This window comes from Mytilus edulis, chromosome 3, assembly GCF_963676685.1.
Source record: "Mytilus edulis chromosome 3, xbMytEdul2.2, whole genome shotgun sequence".
NCBI lineage: Eukaryota > Metazoa > Mollusca > Bivalvia > Mytilida > Mytilidae > Mytilus > Mytilus edulis.
Genome location: NC_092346.1, coordinates 6,274,382 through 6,285,045, shown reverse-complemented (window position 1 = coordinate 6,285,045; position 10,664 = coordinate 6,274,382). Strand labels below are relative to the sequence as shown.

General features: G+C 32.4%; 1 protein-coding gene across 1 annotated transcript; it reads left to right on the top strand.

Moving 5' to 3' along the window:
• The first annotated feature begins 1,373 nt into the window (after positions 1-1,373).
• Positions 1,374-8,991, top strand: LOC139515694 (uncharacterized). Its single transcript, XM_071305348.1, has 2 exons — positions 1,374-1,507; positions 7,248-8,991. The coding sequence occupies exon 2, from the start codon at positions 7,258-7,260 to the stop codon at positions 8,962-8,964; it is 1,707 nt and encodes a 568-aa protein (XP_071161449.1). The 5' UTR covers positions 1,374-1,507; positions 7,248-7,257; the 3' UTR covers positions 8,965-8,991.
• The last annotated feature ends 1,673 nt before the right edge of the window (positions 8,992-10,664 follow it).

The window sequence follows — 10,664 nt, the reverse complement described above, 5'->3', positions numbered from 1 at the left end:
CAGAAATCGAAGAAAAATAAAGAAACCCATGTTAAAAAATTCAGAAATTCAACAAAAAGTATGACAAGGTCTACACAATACTGTACATAGAAAACTACTGGGCAATATATATGTTCTTATCCTCAGGTTTTAGACATATTTTGATATGTTATTAGTAAGTGGCAATGTAAAGCTTTTTTTTTAGAGTGAGATCACTAAAGTCAATTTTCTTGTTTAATAAAAAAAACTTTTTTAAATCTACATAGAAAACAAAATAGACATAAATAAAAAAAAAAAAAGAGAGAAAATGAACTAGGAAATAGTTATCAATAAAATTAACGGTACCAATTTTCTTGCACCAGATGCGCATTTCGACAATACATGTCTCTTCAGTGATGCACGTGGCCAAACTATTTGAAATCCAAAGCTTATATAAAAGATGAAGAGCTATAATCCAAATGGTCCAAAAAGTATAGCCAAATCCGTGAAAGAAATCAGAGCTTTGCACGAGGGAGATACATTCCTTAATTTATAATAATTTCTATCATTTTGTAACAGTAAATTTTAATAACACAAAACATCCGTATTTTCATGCCAGTACCGAAGTACTGGCTACTGGGGTGGTGATACCCTCGGGGACTAATAGTCCACCAGCAGAGGCATCGACCCAGTGGTAGTAATAAAATTAACGGTACCAATTTTCTTGCACCAGATGCGCATTTCGACAATACATGTCTCTTCATGCAGTGATGCTCGTGGCCAAAATATTTGAAATCCAAAGCTTACATAAAAGATGAAGAGCTATAATCCAAATGGTCCAAAAAGTATAGCTAAATCCGTGAAAGGAATCAGAGCTTTGCATGAGGGAGATACATTCCTTAATTTATAATAATTTCTATCATTTTGTAACAGTAAATTTTAATAACACAAAACATCCGTATTTTCATGCCAGTACCGAAGTACTGGCTACTGGGGTAGTGATACCCTCGGGGACTAATAGTCCACCAGCAGAGGCATCGACCCAGTGGTAGTAATAAAATTAACGGTACCAATTTTCTTGCACCAGATGCGCATTTCGACAATACATGTCTCTTCAGTGATGCTCGTTGCCAATATATTTGAAATTCAAAGCTTATATAAAAGATGAAGAGCTATAATCCAAATGGTCCAAAAAGTATAGCCAAATCCGTGAAAGGAATCAGAGCTTTGCATGACGGTACAGGGTTATAATTTGATACACCAGACGCGCGTTTCGTCTACACAAGACTCACCAGTGACGTTCAGATGAAAATAGTTATGAAGCCAAAGGAAGGATTGATACTAAATTGTGAAAATCTATTAACGCTTGACTGGGTTTCAAGATTATGTATTTTATATATGTAAAAATACAATACCTCCTTTTCACACATTTAAATACTAGTAGTCCATGGATCAACTGGTACATAATTCACACAAATATTTAATGATCATGTATTTTTACTTCCATGTATACATTCTGTTGACTGAATACAACGATAAAGTTTTCACGGTAGGTCATGCAAACAAATCAATTATCATGACTAGAACATTCATATCAAAGGGCATTTGCTTAAATAAAACAAAAAGTAGAAACAAAACAATGAACTTGTATTTCTCATACTGATGTAGTGACTAAAACATGGCCAAACATGTAAGGATCTCTTAATTTTCTTAATTTGTTTAGATTGAATTTATCGAATATATCTTATATACATAATGATGGCAACATGTTTTTTGGTAACAGATCTGTCAATTTAGAAAAAAAACAAAAACCTCAGGACTATTTGATATTTATCAACCCATTTATTTTGAATAATCAGAACTTTCCAATCAAATTCAAAGTGTCTTCTTGATTTCTTAGAACTCTCACAAAAACTCAAAGAAACAATACTGTAGATTTATAACCCTTTAATATTATACTGATAAAGTTCGAGTCCCGTTCAATTTTTAATCCATTGAAATGCCATCAGATTCGAAAATCTAACGTTTGAACCACACTTACCGTCTACATACAAGTTAAAGAGCATGGACAACAGCAACGTCACCAGTGTCTGAGCCGAAAGATGATGAAAAAGGAGTAGGTCAAAGAACGTCTCGTCCCTTTTCTAAAAATATTCATCGGAATGTACCAAGACCTTGTTGATAAATATTCCGTATCAACTTCACAAATCATACACGATGGCCTTAAAATATAGATTATGGGTACTGCCGTTGTTCATCATGTTAATAACTTGTTATATATTCTTTTATTTGTAGTAATGAATATTTCTTTTACTGTTTAGCATGTCAATTCTTGTGTTTCATTTTTGCTATTTTGTACATCACAACATAGAAACATACATTATAATAAGTTATCAAAGGTACCAGGATTATAATTTAGTACGCGAGACGCGGGTTTCGTCTACATAAGACACATCAGTAACGCTCATATCGAAATAGTTATAAAGCCAAACAAGTACAGTGTTGAAGAGCAAATAAAAGATCCATCGAAATGGCTAAGGTATCTATGATAAGTTTATCAATTTATTATTGATTTTTCAAAAGACTTATTAACAAAAACAAGCGAACATACACTGAAAGAATCAATTTGATCTATGACACTATGTAAATACAAAATTAATAAAACAAGGGGGTTGGTTAGGGGTAAAACAATATCGGAAAGACAACATAACATTGGTATCATATCATCATAAACAAGATGAGCCAGGAGGTAAACAAAACGTAATGTTTCGAATTATTTTGCATGTAGTGTAACAAAGTGCAGTAACTAGTAAAGGAACAACTAACCAATTGCAAAAATGTAAAAAAAAAAAAAAAAAAAACAGTCTGCAAAACACCACATGGTAAAATGAGCAATTAAAAACCAACAAAAACAGTGAGATATCACGTGCTCCGGAAGGGAAGCAGATCAAGCTCAACATTTGGCACTAGTCCTGTTATTTATCGTTTATTATAAGTACGAATATAACTTCATGATGTCACAATCGAAAACATAGACATAAAAAAGTCAACGAAATCCGGGTTATAAACTAAAACCCAGGGTACGCATAAACTATAAGAGGAAAGCAACGGAAGAACAGAAACACTGCAGTGCAATAAAAACAAACGCCAAAGCACCATACATAGACACCAACTGTTTGATAACAACTGTCATTTTCCTGCATTGGTACAGGACATTTTAAGAAGACAACGGTGGGTTAAACCTGTTTTAGTAATGTCTAGCCAAACCTCCCGCATATATGACAATGTAAAAATTACCGTCAAAATGATCATATTACGTGACAGGTTTACAGTACAAATAAATACAAGAACACACAAGACAGAGAAATTCATAAATAAATAAATAATTGTACATTTCGACATGTAAACCACAGAATAACAAAGAACACCTAAAATTAATTTACGACAGCACAGCAATATAAAATCAGGAACTGTCGATCACGTGAATGTATCAACGCCGGAAAAAGTGACGTCACAGGTAAATTTATAAAAATTGAACATAAAATCGGGATTCAGTTTGTAACGGTGATATTTGATGTATTTTCTAATAATTACAAGAATATTAATATAGAAATTTTTAGTAATGGTGTAATTAATTGTATTTCGTAAGTCGGTTTTTTAACAGCGGTATATCACTGTTGCCTTTATTTATTCTAGATCAAACTCTGAAAAAAGAAATAAATCCTGTGCATATAGTTACTCTCAACCAAAGATCAGAAAACATAGAGTTTGAGGCATTTATATTCCATAACGATCAAACAAAATCATGATGGCATTTATAAAATTTCAAATGAAAAACTGAAACCAAACTTCCACAAACCCTTGGTTCATAAGTTTTCCTCTAATTAAAACTCCAATCATCTTTCAATGCTATCATGAAAGGGGAAACACAATTGACAAGCGTAAATCACTATTTTTGTCTGAAACCTCATTGTCTTTGTTTAAAGGGGCACTAGCTGTCAAATTTACCGATTTCACTCAAATTCTGATATTTGATTTATAACAGTGTAAAACATTTATCCAAACTATCTAAAGTCTAAAATAAACAGTTTACAGAGCATAGGGTAGATAATATATAGGTTCGTTTCGTGTGTATTTTAGTCCAGACGCCATCTAATTACCTATCGATTTGACCTCAGATGACCATATAAGCGATGTAAACATAAATAAAGATATGAATAGATTAAACCAACACGTGCAATTGGGTTTTTATAGGTCTGTTTGATTTTATTTTATAGATTAAAAATAGATGTTTCTCATTGTTTTTAACCGTATAAAAATGATTTTATGTGCATCGAATTAGTAATCAAATGATTTACCGTAGTTTCACTTTCATTGTTGACATTCTTTTTTTTTTAAATAACCAGTATACGTACAATGCATGCATTGTCAATCTCTAGCTAGGGGTTAAATTGAAGTTCACATGAATACGAATTTAAAGAGGTCAACTCATTCACTTGCAAGTGAATAACTAATTATCAATGTTTCTTAGCGTAATTTGACAAAATTGAACCTTTTTGGCTGCAAAAAGCGAATAGTTATTTCACTATTTCACTTTCATTATTTATTGAACAGAAAAAAAAAATCAAACTTTAGATTCTTTATATATCTCGTAGCTAGTGCCCCTTTAAATGTAAATAAGAATATTAGGCATACTTCACTGTGGTATCTTGTATTTAAAATGGACCAATATAGACACAAAATTTGCAATTTTTTAGTGCGAAGAAAAAATATATATACAGGAACGTGAATTTAAAGGCATGGAATTTTCCGCATATGCATAACGATATATCTACCTCATATGAATAAAGATCTATCTACCTCATATGAATAAAGATCGATATACCTCATATGAATAAAGATTTATACTTCTTTATTTACTTTTTACCTTCATGATTCATCCCTTATTTTTATTAACTATATTTGCATTGTATCACATATCAAATTTAATCGTTCATTGTGTTTTATTTTATGTAACTACGTTTTTTGATTGAATTAAGCTTGCCAATTGATATTTTATTGTGCTGTGATGTTATACTATTATTTCAGAAAAGGGAGAAGGTTACCATTAAAAATTTAATCCCGCAGCAATTGTTTGCACCTGTCCTAAGTCAGGAATCTGATGCTCAGTAGTTGTCGTCTGTTTATGTGGTTTAAAAGTGTTTCTCGTTTTCATATACATTAGACCGTTTGTTTTCCCGTTTGAATGGTTTTACAATAGTATTGTTTGGGGCCCTTTATAGCTTGCTACTCGGTGTGAGCCAAGGCTCCGTGTTGAAGGTCGTGCCTTGACCTATAATCGTTTACTTTTATAAATTAGCACTTGGATGGAGAGTTGTTTCATTGGCACTCATACCACATCTTCCTATATCTATCTACCTTATATGAATAAAAATCGAGTGGACAATAGGAGGAATAGAGTTGTGTCCCATACGAATGTCCAAACGTAACAAATATATTGCCAATACATATTAATGTCTTGATGATTTCGGTTTCAGAGACTTATCATAAACAAGATATTTCTTTAAAGGAAAAACAGCAACGAGATATATAAAAAATTGAAAACATGACTCTTTTGTTCAATTAATGAAATACAAATAAAAATACACTTTAAGCAGTTAGTATATATTTCAATTTTGTCAAAATAAGCTAAGAAACATCGATGATAAATTATTAACTTCGACCTAATTGAATCTGTATTCATGTGACCTTTAATATCCCCTTAGCTAGATATGGATTACACATTGCATTATGCATGTTCAGTTATTAAAAGAATGTCAACAAAAGTGAAACAAAAGTAAATCATTTGATAAGTTGATTAGATCCACAAAAATAAAATCGGATAGAGGTAAATAAACTCATTATAGATACCAGGAATGAAATTTTATATTTACACCAGACGCGCGTTTCGTCAACAAAAGACTCATCAGTGACGTTCGAATAAGAAAATGTTAAAAAGGCCAAATAAAGCAAGAAGTTGAAGAGCATTGAGGACCAAAAATTCCTAAATGTGTTGCCAAATACTGCTAAGGTAATTTATTCCTGTGGTAGAAAAGCCTTAGTATTTTCAAAAATTCAAAGTTTTATTAACAGTTAATTCATAAGTATGAACATATCAATGATAACTCAAATCAACACAGATTGCTGACTACTGGGCTGGTGATACACTTGGGCATCAGAAAATGCCTTTACCAAGTAAGGAATATGACAGTTGTTATCCATTCGTTTGATGTGTTAGAGCTTTTGATTTTGCCATTTTATTTACTAGTATAGGGACTTTTCTTTTTGAATTTTCCTCAGAGTTTAGTATTTTTATGATTTTGCTTTTTAACAATAAATCTGAAGCCAGGCATTTGTTTCTATTTTTTTACATATATAATCGAATAGACGTTTATGATAATGAATGAGCCTTTTAGAGCATTTGACAGACCAAGTGATAAAAGAAATTCTTATGAAATTTTGGTATAAAGGTAGATGGGGTGTCTAAATTTTAATCCATAGAATTTCTTAATAATTTGCCAAAATGTAGTTTATATCCTGCTTGTTTAAGAACATTAATAAAAAGAATGGGTCACCGGACTTATTTTCACGCTACAGGTTGTGCAAAATTGTCAGATTTTGTATAGATTATGCATGGAAAACCCAATTTTCGGTCATAAAATGAAAACTACACCATAGAATTTTGAGATATAATATGAGAAGATAGCTCCAATATTATTCTTTCAAGAAAAAATGGGGTCACCGGACTCGTTTTCTTGCTTCATAATAAAATAGGTAAATTCCTAACACATTCTATTGTAAAAGAAACACTATCTGAATTTTCTGCCCTTGCATTGTAGTTGTCTCCCCTTATTTGGCAAAGTTGGAAAAACCTGAATCAAACAAAAGTATTTGTTTTTTTGTAAAATACAATTATAAATATGATAGAACATGGCATATTCTATATTATAAAGAAAAATCTTACACATGAATTACCTACTAATGTCTAAATTTGCACATTTTATCAAAAATCTAGACCTTGTTTTTTGGTATTTCAAAATCCAAAATGGAGGAAGACACCCTATCTACCTTAAATGCACTGAAGAAAGAAGATTTTTCAGTGAGTGATAGTGTCGTTTAAATAGAAAGTTCAAGGGAATTGTAATTATTCAAAATGCATTAGCAAATGTGTTATTCACAAACAAACACATTATCAGGGCTTCTTTAGCGGGGAGAGCATAACTATACATATTTATCATGTTATATTCCAGAAGAACACAGATGTCGTCATCCGAAAAAGATAACTGTACAATTTGTACCGATGATATCAACTCCAATGAAGCAGTCTCGTGGTGCACAGAATGTGAAGTTTTCCTTTGTAAGGACTGTGAAAAACATCATAGGAAGTCAGGAATATCTGAAACGCATAAAACAATTTCTACTTATGAATACGACAATTTACCCGATTTTTTAAAAACGATAAGTATTCAGTGTAGAGAGCATAAAAAGAAATTAGAACTTTACTGTTCTGTCCATGTGTGTCCCTGCTGTATCCAGTGTTTTACTGATAAACACCAGAAATGTCAAGACATGAAACCCTTGTCAGACATTCTAAAACAGTTTAAATCATCTGCCTCAGTTCAGCTTCTTGAACTGGATTTAAAGGATATACAGGAAGACTTAAAAAAGATAAAACGATACTTAAAACAACGGCTAAGTGTATTCGATATTGAGAAAACAAAAGCAATGGAGGAGATTTTGTCTATGAGAAAGTCAATAGATGATTACCTTAACAGATTAGAAAAAGAACTGTATGCTGATTTAGAATCTAAACACTTAGACATGAAAACCAAAATGAAAACTCTTCGTCATCAAATTAAACAACAAGCCATTCAGATAGACCAAAGACAAACGGAATTTTTCAAAATGAAAAAGTATGCGAATGAGCTGCAAATGTATGTTGGTCTGAGAGAAATCGAAAAATCAGTTTCAGAAGCAAGGCAATACATAGACGATTTACCGACAAGAGGTCACCTAAATGAAGAAAACATTGAGGTTGACATTTCATCTACCATTAAATCAATTGTTCAAGAAGATGACCAATTATTTGGAAAGATCCGTATCAGTTCTAGACCACATACTTTACAATTGAAGGCTGGAAGAAGAGATCAAGCTCAGTATTTAGCATCTAATTATCCTAGAATGGAACAAATCAAACCATTATTCATGAGAACACTGAAAATTCCAAAAAAAATGATCTCTTTAGAGATATGTGCCTGTGTAGTATTACAAGATGGCAAATTTGGAATTCTTGACTTTACTGGAAAACGTCTATTGTTGTTCAGCAATGAAGGCATCTTTATGAGAGAAGTAAGGAAATTCGAAAGAAATCCATGGAATATGTGCTTTGTAAAAGATAATACCGTGGCTGTCACATTAGGATTAGCAAAACGCACAGTACTGGTAAATATAGAGGTTAATAGAATAATTAAAACAATTGAAATTTGTCATCTGTGTAATGCAGTAGCAAGTGATGGTAAAACTCTGGTCATCTGCTCCGACGACATGGCCACTATAGTGAATCTGGATAATATGTCTCAAACTAAGTTACCAAGAAATGGAGCAGGTAGCATAGCATTATTTGAAGGAAATATGTATAGTACCAACGAAAAAGAGGACAAAATCTTCGTCAAAACAAGTACTGGCGAACATCTCTGGAGTTATCAACACCCTCAAATTGAACATCCACAAGGAATTACATTAGACAAGAATGGCTTTGTTTATGTAGCTTGTAATAGAAACAACATCATCGAGGTAGTATCACCTGTTGGTAAAACGAGTAGAACAATACTATCAGAATCTGATGGAATAAAATGTCCTGTAGGTATAAATATCGACAGAGAATCAGGATTAATGATAGTATCTACTGTGATAAGTGATGATAGAGATACTGGATCATACAGGACAGCGTTTGTTTATAAGATATGAAATGTTAATGTTATTTTGATAAGTGATGATAGATAAATTTGAAGATCATACTAAATACCTATTATTTATGGAGAAGGATCTGCTTACCCTTCCGGAGCACCTGAGATCAAACTACGTTTTTGGTAGGGATCGCGTTGTTAAGTCTTTAGTTTTCTATGCAGTGTTTTGTGTACTAATGTTGGTCTGTTTTCGGTTTTCTATTTATATTTTTCTTTCTTAGCCTTGACGTTGTCAGTTTATTTTCGACTTATGCGTTTGAAAGTCCCACTAGAATCAGTTGCATCTCTTTTAATGTTGTTTTGACAAGTTATTACAGTGATGACAGTGATACTTGTAAAAATAAAAGTTTTAGAAAAGGATATATGAATTAAAACACCTTCCTTTAAGGTAAATAAAGGCAAAAGTAGTATACCGCTGTTCGAACTTCATAAATCGATTGAGAGAAAAGTTTCCGGGTTACAATCTAAAACTGAGGGAAACACATCAAATATCAGAGGAGAACTACGAAACAACAGAAACACAACACTAAAATATGTAACACACACAGAAACGAACTATACTATAACAATTGCCATTTTCCTGACTAGGTACAGGATATTTTAAGAGAAAAATGGTGGGTTGAACCTGGTTTTGTGACTAGCCAAACCTCGCGCTTTTATGGCAATGTTAAATATAACATTAAAATGACAACATTATATGAATGGACTACAGTACAAATAAATACAAGAACATTCAGGACAAAGAAATACACCAATAAACACTACAATAACTAAAGACATTTCGACATGCTAATAGTTATCAAAGACTAGAACACACCCGTGATATCGCGGGTCTCCGACTGAATTACAGTATATAACTATGCGCAAGCCTTATTTTAGTATTAGTACTGTAATCCGATAAAGTCATGCCGATTATAAGATACACAATTTTCTCTGCTTTCAAATCTGGAATGGAGTATTTTTTAATCAACAGCATTGTCCTATATTAGTTATAAATAAGGTTGAATTCTTTGATTCGCTGTTTTACGTCATGCCCGCTAACAAATTGAAACTTATTTTTAGTCCAGATTTTTAGTATTCGTATTGTTATCTTAGAAAGTCTCACGGATTAAAATACTACAATAGGTAACAATTTGACAATTTAGTAGTGTCAACCCTGTGATTATGACCCGTGTATATAGCATATTAATCCTGAATACACCGTTCGGTGGTGCGCCTGTCAGATGCGGAACGTACAGATAAGGTAATAGGTAACAGGTGATTATACTTTTGGTATCGGTATCGGACTCGACCCGGAACTTCCTAATTATTGGCAATATTAATTACGTGGAAAACAAAAGGGCCTGGAGTGGTGTAATTTTTAATCTACACCTTTGTACAAATGTACTATATTAGTTGTATATAAAGTTGAATTCTTTGATTCGTCGTTTTTACGTGATGACGGCTGACAAATTGGACCTCGTAATTTTAGTATTATAGATATCAGACAAATAATTTAATACACCATACGTGCGTTTCGTCCACATAAGACTCACCAGTGACTCTCAGATCAAAATAGTAAAGAGAGCCAAACAAGTCAGAGTTGAAGATCATTGGTCCCCCAAAATTCTAAAATGTGGTGCCAAATACTGCTAAGGTTATCTTTGCCTGGGATAATAAAATCCTTAGTATTTAGAATAATTTTTACTTTTGCAAACAGTG